This window comes from Silurus aristotelis (assembly GCF_946808225.1).
Source record: "Silurus aristotelis genome assembly, chromosome: 15".
Lineage (NCBI taxonomy): Eukaryota > Metazoa > Chordata > Actinopteri > Siluriformes > Siluridae > Silurus > Silurus aristotelis.
In genome coordinates this window covers 16,494,192-16,513,104 of record NC_139588.1, presented here as the reverse complement: position 1 = coordinate 16,513,104, position 18,913 = coordinate 16,494,192, and the positions used below count along the sequence as shown (strand labels likewise).

The window sequence follows — 18,913 nt, the reverse complement described above, 5'->3', positions numbered from 1 at the left end:
CTGAATTATAAATAAAATTAAAAAACTAAAAAAAAAGGTATTTTTAAGGAGTATTATTAATCTATCATAATAAATTCATAAGAATATTAATTATTAATCCTAATTCACAACGAGGCAATATTTTTCCCCCTGATATTTGATTGGGTAGCAGCATCTTGTGTTCTGTGATCTGATTGGCTTGAAGACCAAACTCTTGAGCAGCGCGCCAATCATAGTCGTGCTTGTGTGGACGCCATGTTTTTCCGGAATACCGGTGTGAACGTTACATTACATTACTAGCTGCAGCTAGTTTATAATATAGTTCCCACATGTTATTTTAAACTAAATTGAAATATTTCGCTTTTGGGAAGAAAATGTCACTTTCAACTGCGCGCTCCTTCTTATCTGAAGCCGGCTATGGGGAACAGGAGCTGGACGCCAACTCCGCTCTCATGGAGCTGGACAAAGGTCTGTGTTTTTAATGCTAACACACTTCACACTTCTCCTGCATAACTGTGGCTGGATAGGAGCTTTAAATGCTTTTTTTTTATCTATATAGGAAAATAATAAACTCATATTCAACTTATTATTTCCAGCTGGATGTAAACAGTATTATGAGGCTTTCTGCTTTATATATTAGTTTTATTTATCACCATCCGGTCAGCTGTCACATTATGCAAAAAAACATAAAATAGCCTTCATATCTATATCTATATTGATCTATATCTATATATCCATAAAAAATAAGCTTCTGCACATTTTTTTACTGCTGGTAGCCTTCATTTATATTTGTTTGTACACACACTGATCAGGCACAACATTATAACATTATCAGCATTGAAGTGAATTACAATGATTATCTCTTTAGCCAAAAGTGGACCAACACAATATTAGACAGGGCCAATGGCTACTATGCACAATCATATCACAATCAAATGCGTATCAAAATCGCTTTCTTTGAATTATGGTGTACAGTTACTGTGCTGTCACATCTACCATGTTTAGTCTCTTTAAATTGAACCAATGTACAACAGATGTGGTTTCAGCTGTAGTGCCCTGTTTTAAGTAATAGAGAGATGATTGTGTTCCTGCTTACAAATTTTGCTTTGTCTCTAACTCAAGGCTTGAGATCGTGCAAACTGGGGGAACAGTGTGAAGCTGTGGTTCTCTTTCCCAAGCTCTTCCAGAAATATCCCTTCCCCATCCTCATCAACTCTGCCTTCCTGAAACTGGCTGACATTTTCAGACTCGGGTATGTGTTCATCAGGATATGGTGAGACAGTTTACAGACAATTGTGTGCACCTGTTTCTTTTTCTGTCTACACTGTACTGTTGTATTCTCTTATCAGTTTATTTAGGTTTAGAGAATTAAGGTGGCTGCCAATAAGCTTTTGAACAGTCGGGAAATATAATGGCGTTAATAGTAGTTATATGTGAGATAGGTGAGATAAAAATTCTGCTTGATTACTGCCTGTTTTCCGCTCATAAGCCTGTGTATGGGCAGATTTGCGTTTGAGAGTTTGAAGAGAATCTTAAGTTCGTTTCAAATTTTCACAGGAACAACTTCCTCAGGCTGTGTGTGCTGAAAGTGACCCAGCAGAGTGAGAAGCACCTGGAGAAGATCCTGAACGTGGACGAGTTCGTTAAAAGAGTTTTTTCTGTCATCCACAGTAACGATCCCATAGCCAGAGCCATCACACTCAGGTACACGAAGAGATCAGGTGGTGTAGATCATGCAGCTACGATCCTGACATCGCTTATTGAGCTGAATTTAATTTATTGCTTAAGTGTGGTGTGTGTGTGTGTGTGTGTGTGTGTGTGTGTGTGTGTGTGTGTGTGTGTGTGTGTGTGTGTGTGTTGTATACCGCAACTATATATTTTTTAATGAAGTTAATGATGCAGATGTTGCAAATTGTAGGATGAATGTAAACATGTCTGTTACTAGTAAAAGCAATGATTCGTATTTGACACAGAATGCTGGGCAGCCTGGCGTCCATCATCCCCGAACGGAAAAACGCCCACCACAGCATCCGTCAGAGCCTGGATTCACACGACAACGTGGAAGTGGAGGCCGCCATCTTTGCAGCAGCCAGTTTTTCATCCCACTCGAAGTAAGCACTATACGATTAGCACTATTATCGAACAATTCAGTTTTTATAAAGTGTAATACCATCGTAAATCCTTGTAACTGTAAATACGAAAAAACTGTGAACGAGTAGTAATTTGTGAAGAGCTTTTTGTTTGGGTTTTTTTCATCACAATGTCAATTATTATATTTGTTTCAGAGACTTTGCTGCAGGGATTTGCAATAAGATCAGTGAGATGATACAAGGTAAACATAACAAAGTTTTTTTTTTAATATGAGTTCTTATTTTCAGTCACCTGTGTGTTTAATCACTAATCTTTATTGAGTCTGTGTGGGGTTTTTGCAGTAGTAAACTATCCAATAAACCCTGTAACTGGTAAAAGAGCAATTATTAGTATTCACTCTAACTTGTGTCTGTACACACTGATCAGGTATAACATTATGATCACCTGCCTAATATTGTGTTGGTTCCTCTTTTGCTGCCAAAACAGTTTTGACCCATCAAGCATTAATATCATTAACTTCTTCAGCAGTTTGAGCTACAGTTGCTCCTCTGTTGGATCGAACCACACGGTTCAGCCTTCACTCCCCACGTGCATCAGTGAGCCTCGACCCCCCACGACCCTGTCGCTGGTTCACCACTGTTCCTTCTTGGAGCACTTTTAATGGATACTGCAGACCAGGAACATCCCACAAGAGCTGCAGTTTTGGAGATGCTCTGACCCAGTCGTCTAGACGTCACAATTTTGCTCTTGTCAAACTCACTCAAATTCTTACGCTTGCCCATTTTTCCTGCTTTGAACAAATCAACTTTAAGGACAAAATGTTCACTTGCTGCCTAATATTATCTCAAACACTAACAGGTGCCATGATGAAAAGATAATTAGTGTAATTTAATCACCACTCATAATGTTATACCTGATCGTTGTGCGTGTGTGTTTTGGTAAGGCCTGGCCACTCCAGTGGAGCTGAAGCTGAAGCTGATCCCCATGCTCCAGTACATGCATCATGATGCAGCGGTGGCCTCGAGCAGCAGAGAGCTGCTGCAGGAGCTCCTATCATCATACCCCTCTACGCCCATGGTCATTGTTACACTGCACACCTTCACGCAGCTGTCCCTCTCTGCCCTCATCCACATCCCCAAACAGGTGTGTTCAAACCTCCTCTCTTATGCACTTTAGACTAGAGGTTCTCAAAGTGTAGTGCGCCCACCTAGTGGAAAATAAAAACATGACAGGCGGGGCGCAATGAACAGCAGAATTCGTATAGTTTTTTTTTTTTTTCGTGTTCTTCATTAATCTTCATTTTTGATTTTCTCAATTAAAATGAAAGTTCTCACACTTGTTTGTAACCACAAACAAACAACTAGGTCTTTAATGCAAGGAAATTAAAACATAAGTTAGGGTACCTGACACAACTACACTTTACATCTATTTTTGAACTTGATGCTATTTGATGTTATTGATTTAGAACTTGATATTTCAATAAATTACACATTTTGAAACTTTAGAAAAAATTTATTGAAGTATTTCATTACCATTTTTTGGTAGGACAGGTGGGGCTTGAAAAATGTTTCCCTCTTAAGTGGGGAATGGCAGAAAAAGACTGCTACTAGTACACCACTATACACTTCTCAATTTTTAGGAACAGTACAGATATATAGTACCAATAAAATGCCCGTTGCATCACCGCAGCACTACTGAACTCTCAAATCTCATTGGTCAACAGTTTTGAGTTTGTTTTCTTTGACATACAAGATCAATCGCAGTAATTTGCTATAGGTAATAAACCATTGTGTGAATAGTAACAGAGAAGTTACATTATGTTCCTATAGCAGCATGCCCAATCATGTTGGATTCCCAATTAAATGTAGTATTTTTTTTTTGCAGATTGAATTGCTTTTACAGTATCTGAAGGAAGATCAGAGAAAAGCCGTGAAAAGACTCGCCATTCAGGACCTGAAACTCCTGGCTAAGAAAGCTCCTCACATGTGGAGCAGAAAGAACATACAGGTGAGAACATTGACACTTTCTCTGAAGCAGGGATCAGCATCTGAGATTGCTGCCTTGTGCCCTGTGTATCACACTGTGCAATTTTAATAGTCCTCTGCGATTGTTGCCTGTCAGACTGTACATTATCCCCATGTCTCAGCTGTCATAATTTCAGGACTGTACAACAGTCAAAAACCGACACACACAAGAAAAAGACGTCATCAATGTCAAGTGAAGTTTATTTCTATAGCGCTTTTTATAACAGACATTGTCTCAAAGCAGCTTTACAGAGTTTAACAGTTAAGGTGAACGATGTGTATTTATCCCTGATGAGCAGTAATGGTGACTGTGGCAAGGAAAAACTCCCTTAGATGTTATGAGGAAGAAACTTTTAGAGGAACCAGACTCAAAAGGGGAACCCATCCTCATTTGGGTGACATAAAGAGTGTGATTTATACTCTATAAAACAATACAAAACACCAGAGAGTGAGAACTAACATGAACACTGGAGTGTAAGATAATGAGTAATGTTCTTTCTACAGTCTTTTACAGTCATTATGGTTATAAAACTAGGAGCTACTGAGCAACTCATAAAATATCCGCATCAATCCGTGACGCGTTCAGACCCGCGTTCTCTGGCAAACGGTAGCTAGCAGCAAACAAAAAGCGTTTTGTTCATGACGTGCGTTGATAATAAAAACCATTTCCCGCCATTCAATAAGTTTCTCTCTCTTGCTGTACTGTAAAACATGACTCTTGAAACTTTTCCCTGAGGTGGTTTGAAGTTTGAAGTTGCATCATCAGGTTTAGCTCTCTGATTGGTTCCTGGTTTGAGGCTCGTCGTAGGAGAAGCCACACTGCAGGAATGGTTCTGAAATCTTCTGACACTGGCAGAATTATCGCAGCCTCCAGTAATCGGATTTTATTACAGACAATAGCCTGAGAATTATAGGAATCGATAAAGATTTTCTCTGATGAGTAAATCGTGGCCAAAATCGCAGTGTGTGCCCAGCATTATTGTATGTTTGAATTGAGCTGTATAGGGTCTGAAATCAGTGTGTGTGTGTTTGTGTAGATGTTGTGTGAGAGCGCCCTCAGTACCCCTTATGACGGTCTAAAACTCGGCATGGCCTCTGTTCTCTCTACACTCTCTGGAACCATTGCCATCAAGCAGTACTTCAGCGCTACCACAGGTAAGATACATGTATAGGACTGGTGTAGATGGTTTCCACATATAGTTATAGTATGTACAGGTGTGACTGTGACCTAAAGAACATATTGTGCTTTGTTTACTATACTTATATAATTTGGGATTGTTTATATTTTATTTGAGTATTCTTTAAATTAAATGGGTGGTATCAAAATGTTTCGAGACCAGTTTTTTAACATGCCAGCAGATGGCAGCAGAAGGCTGCACGCAAAGTCACAGGGAGCACCAACCTAAAATCAGAGTGCCAAAAGACATTACCACATCTGCGATTTCATCATGGACAGCAAGTTAGAACAAAGAGCGAATGTGAAATTTTGCATGAAACTGGCCAAATCTACCACAGAGATGTTGTTCAGCCCAGTTGCTGCCAAGCTCATCGCCAGGCTACTGAGTAGAAGGAACACTGCTTCGAAATCTGCCAAGAAAGCTGTCGGCGTGTCATGGATGACTCGTCTTTCATGTTTCAAGGATCATTACCGGTATGGTTACGACCCTGAGACAAAGCAAAAGTCTTCTCAGTTGAAGAGTCCATCATCTTAATTACCAAAAAAGCCAAGCAGGTGTGCAGCTCGACCAAGTACATGCTCATCGTCTTTTTCGACCTTCGTGGCATTGGGCAAAAATCCGTCCACGGGGGCGAGAACGTCAGTAGTGAGCTCTACTGCCAGGTTTTAAGGCGTCTGAGGGAGGACATTCGGCGAAAGTGACCGGTGGCACGATAGTCTCGAAACTTTTTGATACCACCTTGTATGTATGTTCCATTTCCAAGAACATTTTGAATTCTTACATTTTAGGTTAGACCTTTAAAGCCCTGTGGACTCGTCTTCTCTCATCCGTTGCAATGACTGTATTTGAAACTATCCATGTTAGAGACTGAATGCTTAGTTTATCAATCAATCTTTTCATTTTTTCAGTCAGTATTATAAAGATTGTGGCATCAACTGTGACCTTCTCATGCTGCTTAAAGTAGTGTGTGACACATAAAACGAGGTATCTCCATCACCAATCTGGGAGGAATGAACTCCATTTAATTTGAGAGTTGTTTTTTTTTTTTTTTTTTTTTTTTTTTTTTTTTTTTTTTTACATAATTATCTGAATTTACACAAAGGTTTAATGTATGATTTATTATTTTTAAAGTATTCCTCTGGGGAAATGGTAGTTTAGTGGTCATGGTTCTGATTGGAGGGTCAGTAACCCAGACTGGGGGTCACCAGTATCACCAAGCTGCCACTTTTGGCCCCTTGAGCATGTCCCCTAATTTCTAATTTGACAGTTAAGTCTAATTTCTACATCGGCACATTTTGTGCACCCAAAATACTTGTGCTGTATAGTGCAGCTTATAGCTTCCTATGGATTATGTGAAATATATTAAACAAGTGTGATAGTGTGTGTTTAGCAGATTTGACTGCATGATTGTATTCCTTTCTTTTCAGGTGAATCCCCGCCATCCCCTGAACTGGCTGACATTGTCAAGCTGGCGCAGGAGTGCTGTTACCATAGCAACCTGGCCGTGGCAGCCCATGGAATAACTGTGCTAGCTAACATTGCCATCTTCTGCCCTGAGAAAGGTAAATCCAGATCTGGTATTTGTTTTATATCTCAGTGATTATATCAGGTATTTTTGTGTGTGTCCTTCAAACGTGTCCTATGTAGTGTAAGAATATAGTGTATTCTGCTCTCTTTGAGACATAAAAACAAGTAAGATGTTTCCTTTCATCTTGCTTGTGGTTCATATGAATATTCATTGTCCCTCGTAATTTTTCCCTTTATGTAGATGTTGTACAGTTGGAGCAGGACACAGTGATAGGAATGGAGTCTTTACTGTTGCTGTGCAGTCAGGATGAAAGTACTTCTGCTCAGACCACATTAAAAGTGAGTGCTGGAGTGTGTGCACACACTCATTATACTTTAGGTAGTTGAGGCTCTTAATCTGTGTAAAATCACATTGCTTTGGAGACTTATTTACATGTATTATAATATTTACAAGGCAAACCATACTAATAATCTAATAATAAAATATGTCCTTTGATATATAAATAATACCAATTCAGTTCTTACTTCGAATCTCGCCCGCTTACTCGCTCAATCGTTTTTTTCTTTCTCTCTTAGACGGTGCTGGTGTGTCTGGTGAGGATGTTGAGGGCACGTCCCCTACTCAGCCAGGTGTGTGTGGAGTTCCTCTTGGCTCAGCTGCATCACTCCTGCGACTCGGCGTGCATCGCTATCTGCCACGCTCTAGCCGCCATCGTTACTCAGCTGCCCGTGCTGGGGGAGAGCATGCTGGGAAATCTGCTGGAGCTGTACAGCAGTGCCGCTCACAGGAGCTCTGATAAACAGCAGGAGCTTTTGGTTGGTGTCTACACTGAACGAAATACATTGCCCATCAAAGTAATACTTCAGAAAAGTAATTAACACTTTGGTAGCTCAGTGGTTAAGGCATTGGACTTTGGATCGGAGGGTCACAAGTTCAAATCCCACCACCACCAAGCTGCCACTGCTCGGCCCTTAACTCTCCCCTGCTCGGTTGTAGGTCGCTCTGGATAAGGGCGTCTGCCAGATACCATAATTGTAAATGTATGTGTATTAAGGGTGTGAAATTGTTTGTCATATAAAAGATGATATAATCTTTCTCTGTTTCGCAGGTATGTTTGGCCACAGTGGTGTTTGTGGCGAGTCAGTCGTCTCTAAGCGATGAAGTGAAAGCCGCGATACGGCCGCAGCTGGAAGCTTCGGCTAATGGCTGGACTGTGTACCGCATTGCACGACAGGCCTCGCGCATGGTGAGCTGTTCACTGGTTTAGATTTTAATGCAGACCAGGGGCTCGAAGAGTGTGTGGATTTTTGTAAAATGTTGAACTACTACATAATGCATTGTATAAGGATTTATATTAATCGTGTGCAAATGTTGTATTAAATAGTAGTAGATAATATCAAAGAGCTGATGGCAGTGCTGATCTCTCCTAAAAAGACTCATGACAGACAATCTGAGCATTAAAGAAAGGAACGAGGTGATATCAAAAAAGTGTTGAGACTAATAATGCTAACTAGTGCAGTTCTGACCACGTGCCTTACCACGTATCCGATTTCATCACGGTCAGCAAGTTAGAACAAAGAGCAAACATGAAATCCTGCATAAATTTTGGGCAAATCTGCCACAGAGACGCTTGACATGTCGTTCGAAGGCCGGGAGCGCTGTATTGCTGCGAAAGGGAACTATTTTGAAGGTGATGGTGTGTACACCTAGATAAGTAAAGTACTTTCTTGTAAACAGAGCAATTCTCGAAGCGTTTTTGATTCCACCTCCTATTCAGTTTATTCAATTTAAAATGTAATCTTCTTGAATATTTAATCATGTAACTCCTGGCAGTAAAAGTGAATCATTGTACACCATGCCAATAAATTAGCCCTGAATAGAAAATAAACAAATTGACTATATTATCAGCCAAATCCCATTTTTATTCTACACTGTCTTACAGGCACTTGACTGAATTATTAAATGTATTATTTGACCCTCGTTGCAGGGCTGTCATGAGTTCTCCAGCGAGCTGTACCAAAGTCTTCGCACACGCGTCGCTTCTGAACATTTCTACTTCTGGCTGAATGCGCTGATGGAGTTCTCGCAGGCTGAGCACTGTCTGACCGGCCTGACCGATGGAAACTACAGCGGAGCCATCAGTGCCATCACCGATGCCCTCAAGTCCTACCAGAAAGGCCTTACTTCCCTTACGGTCAGAGTCTAGTACAGTGCACATACATTTTAGAGAAATACCCAGAGATCAGGTTGTCAATCGAGCTATTTAGAGAATACCCACTGACTATTCTTTCACGGACCCCATGTGCTTTCCCATGCCCTGTCTGTGCCACACTGATCAGGAATCACTTTAAGGCCACTGATCAGGCATAACATCATGACCACCTGCCTATTACAGTGTTGGTCCCCCTTTTGCTGAGAAAACGGTTCTGACCCATCGAGTATTAACATCTTCAGCAATTTGAGCTACAATTGCTCGTCTGCTGGATCGGACCACACGGTTCAGCCTTCACTCCCCACTTACACTTGCCCATTTTTCCTGCTTCTAACACGTCAACTTTGAGGACAAAACGTTCTCTTTCTGCATAATAATATCTCAAACACTAACAGGTGCCATGATGAAGAGATAATTAGTATCACTGGTAATAATGTTATAATTATAATATAATATGTTATGCCTGATCAGTGTATTGAATATATCAAATATACTATTAAATGCACTTGTTTAAAATTCCTGTGCCTTCAGTATTAGTTATAAAATGTAAATATTTATATTTATGTTTTCCTGTCTTTTTGTGCACTTTATGCAGTGGTGTGTATTGTAAAGTTTTGACTTGTATCGCAAATGTATTTTTGAGACTGGATATTCAATCTCGTTGTATATGAATAGTAAAAACGTCCTTGGGCATCGTGTTTTGTGTGTGTCTGTGTGCGTATCCAGGCTGCAAGCACCCCCATGAGTCCTCTGGTGTTCCAGTGTGAGTTTGTAAAGCTGCGCATTGACACGCTGCAGGCTCTGGCGCAGCTCATCTGCACCTGTAACAGCTTAAAGACGAGTCCCCCACCTGCCATCGCCACCAGCATGGCCCTGTCCTCCGGGAGCGAACTGCAGCGCTGCGGACGCATCTCCCAGCAGGTGCTACACACATCAACAAACACACATTTCTTCATTTTAACTTGCACACACTAGTCTTTTTTTTATCCTATTCTTTTTTTCACCATAATTAAACCCTCACAGCATGTAATGGGGTCCTGTTTGAACACTGGGCTTTGCATGTACGTACCATTATTGTTCTCACCACCAATAAGTCTCAGAATGCTGGCAGGGAAATATATATATCTTTAGGTCTATATAAATAATAATAACAGACACCCTTTTTTTTCTCTCTTTTATCTCTCACAGATGAAGCTTTCAATGGATGAATTTCGGAGTCTTGCCAGTCGCTACTCTGATTTGTACCAGTCCTCCTTCGATGCTGATTCAGCGACGCTCCGAAATGTCGAGCTGTATCCTTTCGAGCAAAAACCGACTCAAGAACGAGAGCAAATTTGAGAACCCGCTACAAATACAGGCGTTAAAACAAATATTGGCTGAAAGATATGTGCTGTTTTGTTTGGATACGATGCTTGTAAGAAAATACATCATGCACATTGACCGTACTGCTGAAAATGTTTGGCACCAGTTATAAAAAAAAAAAAAAAAAAACACGCAAAACTTCCCTCAACTGATTTTTTAGGCAACAGCAGAGCTGCCTGCTTATCTCCTATGTGATTGAGGCATTAATACTCGACCCTCACACTGCCAGGTAAGAGAAAAAAAACACATTTCCACTATTGTGGAATGTTTTTTGTCTGTAATGGATCAGGTTCTATATCAGCTTGCACAAATAGTGGCCTTCTACAATAAAAGGCCTGTTCAGTTGGAGTTTAAACAGTATTTCATAAAAATTCTAATAAAATCAATTGTTATTTAACATAACATAACCCCCTTACCATTATGTAATATCCACAAATATCGTTAGCACCACTGCTTATTATCTGCAGCTTGATAAAACATGGTGTTTGATTACTGTTTTCTCACATCATTGCTCTGGTTTATTTGTCCCAGTTTGCAGGATTTTGGCCCTCTGAGTTCAGTTCAGGCAGAGTGTAAGTATGAGCGCAGGATGCAGTCTGTTTTCAACCTTGTTCTGGACGAAGTGGAATCATTGAGCAGGAAGCACCCTCCTGTTTCTTACCTGGTAAAGTACCAAAGCTGCGTCTGGAGTGGCCTACATATAAACCTAGATTTTCTGCTTTATCAGCAACAGTGCAGCCCCTTGCTTCATATGTCCCCTTGCTGTATTGGGAAACTCTCGCTCATTTTGTTTGTCTTCAGCACACTGGCTGTCTGTGTGACGCCGTCATCGCTCTGCTCAAGGTGCCACTGTCATTCCAGAGGTATTTCTTCCAAAAACTGCAGTCCACCAGTGTCAAAGTGAGTCATTACCTGGTTTTATTGTTAATGATAAAACAGTATGATCTGAGTATTCAAGTGCACAACCATCCACATGGTTAGTTTCATAGTGTAGCTATAGCAGTCGTCAGCCTGTATTTAAAACATTGTTACGTTTATACATTTACTTCTGTTCTATCAATGATTGTAACAAAGTCTTACCAAGGCAAAGTCAGGAAGGAAGTGTATTTTTGCATCCAACATTATTATATATACAGTAGACTAGGGGTGTAAGGGTACACAAAAGTCACGGTGCGATACCTACTTCGGTTTTTAAGTCAAAATGTCTGCTTGATTTACATAAAAAAAAAATATATATATATATATATATATATATATATATATATATATATAATTTGTTATTATATTAGCATTGAGTAAACCATTATATTTGCACAAATTATATTGACTAAATAGCATTGAATAAATGAAATCATTTAAATCAAAAGTTTACAGTTGTTAGACCCCCACTTGTGTAAAACAGATGTGTATATACATTTGTGTGTGTTTTTTACACTTAAAATTAGATTTTCCAAAGATGATATTTAACTGTGCTATTGATTACAGCATACTTTGGTAAATGTCTTCATTTCTTCCATCCTTTATTCATTCACTTCCTCGATTTTGTGGAATTGTCGGGATTTTCTCATTTAAATTCTTGAAGCTGGACATAAAACATTAAAGAATCCACATCGCTAAAGTGTCGTAAAAACGTTGGCGATGACAGGAAGTGGCAGCAATTTCGTGCATACCTTGTTGTGAAATCGTGTTTTCCGGTTTGGAGTGAGAAACCACAGGGATGCTGCACTCAAGTGCGAGGTGGGGACTAAACAAACTTGTGGTTCCGCCACTTAACACAATCGTGAGGAAACTCAGATTTGAACTTTGTTCCGCAGGTAAAAAATGATTGCACACGTGTGCACCGAACCAAAAGCCCTGTACTGAAAAAGTTCAGTACGAATACGTGTATTTTAGCGAATGTTAATTATTTCATTAATATTTTCTGCTTTGACTTCTCACTTTCAAAGCTAAATGCAGCCTCAGTCTTTCAAGCTTTTTGTTTGCACCCATAGCTGGCTCTGTCTCCATCTCCTCGCACACCCAGTGAACCAATCCCGGTGCAGAACACACAGCAACTCACATTAAAGGTTGAGGGAGTCATTCAGCACGGTTCCACTCCTGGCCTATTCCGCAAAATCCAGTCGGTCTGCCTGAATGCCAGCTCCACCCTGCAGTCCAAACCTACTCCTGACTTCAAGGTGGGTTAAAGTCCCAAATCATGACCATATGCTTCTGTTACAGCTTACAATTTAGGAATAATGAAGTCCAGATCTTGTGCTACTCAGTTTATCGGTAATAGTTCAGGTGGGTTTACATCAGCTGGGCCAATCCAATTGTGTATGCATAAAGCCTTCAGAGACAAAATCAACCTCATTATTTTGAAGGCATCATCCAGGAACACACTCAACCTCAGTTAGAAGACGTAGTTCGAAGTATGTAGCAAAACTTATTTTTGCATTCTGGCTTTTCATTTCCACTTCTTTAATGAATTTATCCTATTTAATTAAGTTTACCATTCCCTTTATTTATTTCTCCACATTTCATTTACAACATCTCTAAAATGCACATGAAACTCTTCCTCCCTCATGCAAGGAATTGTGGGCAATATTAGCGTCAACCAAGCAACACTTTGTAAATCTAATTGAAACAGCAGACCATCCGGGTACCGTCACGGGCATTTCCCACAGATGAGGGTTTTCTCCACTGTGACCGTGCTTCTGCATTAGGACTGCAGTGACTGGCTGAGCGCTCTCATATTACACCAGTATTACACGTCTGTAATGAACGATGGCTTGACGGTCACGGAGCTGTAACAGGAAAATACAGCAGAGCTTTAAAGAAGCCAATCTTTTCTAATGTACAGTAATAGCAAATGTAGGTTTTTTGTACATGGTACACTGCTAAGTGCAGTCAGCTGTCTAAAGCTGGGCAAAGCAACACAATTTTAACCGCCAGAATGCAACAAAAAATGCACTTACCATTCATTTGAAAAGGAACAGCTGTATACCAGGACAATCAGGAGACCATCTAGTCAGACATCGTTTTTGTAGGAAGAGAGTCAGTGCAAAGTTAGAAAGTAAAATAATATGTTTAATATGTCCAGAAGAACAAATTGGTGACTTTCTGCCTTTTTATTTTCTTTTCAAAAACCATTACATTTCATTACATTACTTTTACTACATTTGCAAATGTTATTTATCAGAAGCTGAATTCATGAGCATTTGCTGTAGAGGCCCTGAAATACACGAGTCAGCTTTATTCTGCTCACACTGATTTTGATCCTTTATTTAATGTCTGCAACAAGTGGATTTTATATTTTTGATATTAGAAATATTATTTTAAAAAAAATCACGTATGTATATGTATATATGTGTGTGTGTGTGTGTGTGTGTGTGTGTGTGTGTGGTGTGTGTGTGTATGTAATATATATATATATATATATATATATATATATATATATATATATATATATATATATATATATATATATATATATATATTACGGAAAATATTCGGCCCCCTTGAACTTTGCGACCTTTTGCCACATTTCAGGCTTCAAACATAAAGATATGAAACTGTAATTTTTTGTGAAGAATCAACAACATGTGGGACACAATCATGAAGTGAAAGGAAATTTATTGGTTATTTTAAACTTTTTTAACAAATAAAAAAACTGAAAAATTGGGCGTGCAAAATTATTCAGCCCCTTTACTTTCAGTGCAGCAAACTCTCTCCAGAAGTTTAGTGAGGATCTCTGAATGATCCAATGTTGACCTAAATGACTAATGATGATAAATAGAATCCACCTGTGTGTAATCAAGTCTCCGTATAAATGCACCTGCACTGTGATAGTCTCAGAGGTCCGTTTGAAGCGCAGAGAGCATCATGAAGAACAAGGAACACACCAGGCAGGTCCGAGATACTGTTGTGGAGAAGTTTAAAGCCGGATTTGGATACAAAAAGATTTCCCAAGATTTAAACATCCCAAGGAGCACTGTGCAAGCGATTAATATTGAAATGGAAGGAGTATCAGACCACTGCAAATCTACCAAGACCTGGCCGTCCCTCTAAACTTTCAGCTCATACAAGGAGAAGACTGATCAGAGATGCAGCCAAGAGGCCCCTGATCACTCTGGATGAACTGCAGAGATCTACAGCTAAGGTGGGAGACTCTGTCCATAGGACAACAATCAGTCGTATACTGCACAAATATGGCCTTTATGGAAGAGTGGCAAGAAGAAAGCCATTTCTTAAAGATATCCATAAAAAGTGTCGTTTAAAGTTTGCCACAAGCCACCTGGGAGACACACCAAACATGTGGAAGAAGGTGCTCTGGTCAGATGAAACCAAAATCGAACTTTTTGGCAACAATGCAAAACGTTATGTTTGGCGTAAAAGCAACACAGCTCATCACCCTGAACACACCATCCCCACGGTCAAACATGGTGGTGGCAGCATCATGGTTTGGGCCTGCTTTTCTTCAGCAGGGACAGGGAAGATGGTTAAAATTGATGGAAAGATGGATGGAGCCAAATACAGGACCATTCTGGAAGAAAACCTGATGGAGTCTGCAAAAGACCTGAGACTGAGACGGCGATTTGTCTTCCAACAAGACAATGATCCAAAACATAAAGCAAAATCTACAATGGAATGGTTCACAAATAAACATATCCAGGTGTTAGAATGGCCAAGTCAAAGTCCAGACCTGAATCCAATCGAGAATCTGTGGAAAGAACTGAAAACTGCTGTTCACAAATGCTCTCCATCCAACCTCACTGAGCTCGAGCTGTCTTGCAAGGAGGAATGGGCAAAGATTTCAGTCTCTCGATGTGCAAAACTGATAGAGACATACCCCAAGCGACTTACAGCTGTAATCGCAGCAAAAGGTGGCGCTACAAAGTATTAACTTAAAGGGGGCTGAATCATTTTGCACGCCCAATTTTTCAGTTTTTTATTTGTTAAAAAAGTTTGAAATATCCAATTAATTTCGTTCCACTTCATGATTGTGTCCCACTTGTTGTTGATTCTTAACAAAAAATTACAGTTTTATATCTTTATGTTTGAAGCCTGAAATGTGGCAAAAGGTTGCAAAGTTCAAGGGGGCCGAATACTTTCGCAAGGGACTGTATATATATTACACACACACACACACACACACACACACACACACACACACAGTCGTGGCCAAAAATATCGGCACTCTTGCCATTCTGTCAGAAAACGCAACCCTTCTCTCAGAATATTGTTGCAATTGTTTTGGTACTCACGTGTTTATTTTTTTTTTTCCGTTTTCATTGTAACAACACAATAAAAAAAAACTTAACTTGAACTTAATATTTGGTAGCACCCCCTTTTGAAAAATTGACTGAAATCAATCGCTTCCCGTAACCATGAACAAGTTTCTTACACGTTTCTACTGGAATTTTGGACCCCTCTTCTTTTGCAAACTGCTCCAGGCCATTTAGATTTGAAGGATGCCTTCTCCCAACTGCTGTTTTAAGGTCTCTTCACAGGTGTTCTATGGGATTCAGATCTGGACTCAGAAATGGTTCCTGAGTGCTTTTTGAAGTGTGTTTCGGTTCGTTGTCCTGCTGGAAGACCCATGACCTCTGGTGGAGATGCAGCTTTCCGACACTGGCCACTAGGTTGCGCCCCAAAATTCTTTGGCAATCTACAGATTTCATGATACCGTTCACACAGTCAAGGCATCCGGTGCCAGAAGCAGCAAAGCGACCCCAAAACATCTACCATGTTTGACTAAAGTGTTCTTTTTTCTGTAAACAGTGCCATGAAAAAGCTCTACTTTTCTCAGTACGTTCTCCTAGAAGGATTTTGTCACAAGTTTTGGCAAACCCCAAGCTTTTTTATGTCCTTGTGTCAGCAGTGGCGTCCTCCTGGGTCTCCTACCACAGCGTCCCTTTTCACTCAGACGGCGACGGATAGTGCGAGCCGACACTGTTCTACCCCGTTTCTGCAGATCAGCTTGAATTTGTTTGGAAGTTAATCGGGGTTCTTTATCCACCATTCAAACAATCCTTCGTTGTGACCTCACCTCCGTCCACGTCCAGGGAGGTTTGCTACAGCGCCAGGGGGTGTAAACCTATTGGTGATATTGCGCACAGTGGACACAGGAATATTAAGATCTCTGGAGATGGACTTGAGCTTTGTCCATGTTTTTCCACAATTTTCCTCTCAAATCCACAGACACTTTTAACACTTCTTTCTTTTCAGTCAACTTTTCCTCTATTTTAACTGGTTTAAGTGCGATTACTATGTTGCCCACACCTGTTACTTGCCACAGGTGTGTCGTAATACAAATTACAGGAGCATCACGTGCTGGAAAAGCAATTATTTCATACAATTTTGACAGGGTGCCAATCATTTGTGAGTTCTGTGTAAAATCGTTTTTTTTTTTTTTTTTGGTGTTGTTGCAGTAAAAAACTAAAACAATAAGCACGTGAATAACAAAACATTTGCAATTGGAACAAACATTTTTTGTGTTGCGTTTTCTGACAGAATTGCAAGGGTTTTATGGAAATCGAACGGAATAAATCAAATGAATGTTGCACTCTTGTTTTATCGATTTAATATTGAAATTCTTGAAGCTGGACATAAAACGCTAAAGAATCCATAGCTACTTTCTGATAAGCGGCAAGCGCTGTGGGTTTTTTTTTCTTTTTTTCCCCTTCCCCTTCCCCTTATGCATGCACAAAACACATCTCATTTCCAGGTACAGAGTGAGTCTTGAAAATGGCACTGCGCTAACCCTAGTTTCTGTTTTTTTTTTTTTTTTTTTTTTTAAATACCCCCAGGCATTATTGTGTGTTTTCAAGTTTAATAATTAATTTAATAATAATAAAATTAGCGCAAAGTGCTAGGTAGAGACCAAACAAACTTGTTTCTGAGGGAGTGTGTGTGTGTGTGTGTGTGTGTGTGTGTGTGTGTGTGTGTGTGTGTGTGTGTATATATATATATATATATATATATATATATATATATATATAATATAAAATGTATATGTATAAAGGATATCTGTGAGAGAATTCCTGATATTAATATTGCACAGTTCTCTAGCCCAGTCTTAACTCCCCCATGTGTTCCCTTCAGATTCCTCTCGAATCCAAATCCAATGAGATCGAGCAGCGTGTGGAGCCTCATAACGACTACTTCAGCACTCAGTTCCTGCTGAACTTCTCTGTGCCGGGAAGCCACAGTGTGACGGTGGAGGCGTGTGTGGTGGACGAGAGCGGGGTCCAGTGGAAAACCGGGCCCAAGAGCACAGTGAGCGTTAAATCCATGGAGGATCCGTTCTCACAGAATCTGCGCCATCAGCAGGCTGGCACTCAGGCAGCTCAGCGTAGCGTCACCACCCGCTTCCAGTAACATTTCAGACGCATGAATCTGTACTTCATCTTATGTCCAGGATTGCAGAGTGACATTTACGCTTTTGGTCCTGTGTTTACACAAGAAAGTTTGTCTCTGTCACATGTGGGCATGGACTAAATTTTTTACAGGAAGGAATAAAACACACCAGGACCTTCTGTTACAGGAGAATGATCAACCATGATCGCTTTGAAGCTGATGACATTAGAATGAGCGCAGACTCCAAACCTGTGATCCATCAGCATACACTATAATGCCAAAAGTATTGGGACACCTGACCTTTCCTGCCGTATGTGGTTCTTCTCCAAACTGTTAACACAAAGCTGGAGACACACAATTGTACAGGACGTCTTAAATCAAATTTTGTGTTCACTTAAACTGGAAACCCAAACCTGTTCCAGCATGGTGATGCCCCTGTGCACAAAGTGAGCTCCTTGAAGATCTGGTTTACATGCTTTGGAGAGGAAGATCTTGAGTGGCCTGCTATAGAGCTCTGAACTCATCCCTACTAAACACCTTTAGGATGAATTGGAAGTCTGACTGCACCCCAGGTCTCCTCACCTACATCAGTACCTGCCTTTACTAACACCCCTGTGGCTGATGAACACACATAATCATAAGCACACACCAAAATTTAGTGGAATCTATAAGAATTATAAGAGCAAATCAGGACTAAATGTGGAGAATGCAAAAAGCACATACTGTACTTATGACCAGTTGTCCGCAAACTTTTGGCAATATAGTATACTTCTGACTAAGACTCCCAGTAGAGAATTGGATCACTATGCTCACTATGAGGCAAAATGCATTTTTAAAGAAAAAGTTCTACACCTTCAGACTGACCCCACTTCCCTCTGTTATAAATTTGTATGGCCATTTATAGGGAGACGTGAAAGAGTCTAGCAAATGTCTTCACGTGGGGGCAGAGCTGATTCAAAGACCCGGAGAAGATTTCTTTCCATATGATACAAACTTCAGGTTTATTCTGTGTTATTAATAATAGTCAAGTCTTTGGATTGAAAATGTTTTTACATGAAAGAGTTAAACGGAGAGAGGAACCGACAGAAAAATACAGAACTAAAAGGAATTAAAGTCATTCTCTAAAGTTTACTGAAATCATCAGTGTGGTTTGTTTTGTGTGTCCTTTTTTTTCCCCCTTCTTTTTCTGGAGCACAGT

General features: G+C 40.1%; 1 protein-coding gene across 2 annotated transcripts; it reads left to right on the top strand.

Moving 5' to 3' along the window:
* The first annotated feature begins 48 nt into the window (after nt 1-48).
* Nucleotides 49-18,846, top strand: ints7 (integrator complex subunit 7). Of its 2 annotated transcripts, XR_014536876.1 has the most exons (21): nt 49-447; nt 1,102-1,231; nt 1,537-1,683; nt 1,953-2,090; nt 2,265-2,311; nt 3,014-3,213; nt 3,955-4,077; nt 5,132-5,249; nt 6,700-6,834; nt 7,041-7,138; nt 7,376-7,615; nt 7,909-8,046; nt 8,788-8,994; nt 9,739-9,933; nt 10,201-10,304; nt 10,535-10,603; nt 10,906-11,038; nt 11,176-11,274; nt 12,366-12,551; nt 17,461-18,652; nt 18,684-18,846. XR_014536876.1 is itself a non-coding variant. In XM_083562243.1 (20 exons), exons 1-20 carry the CDS (start codon nt 354-356, stop codon nt 17,734-17,736), a joined length of 2,877 nt encoding a protein of 958 aa, XP_083418369.1. In that variant the 5' UTR covers nt 49-353; the 3' UTR covers nt 17,737-18,846. The 2 variants fall into 2 exon arrangements, 1 of the variants encoding a protein (XP_083418369.1); XM_083562243.1 differs by having other exon boundaries at nt 17,461-18,846.
* The last annotated feature ends 67 nt before the right edge of the window (nt 18,847-18,913 follow it).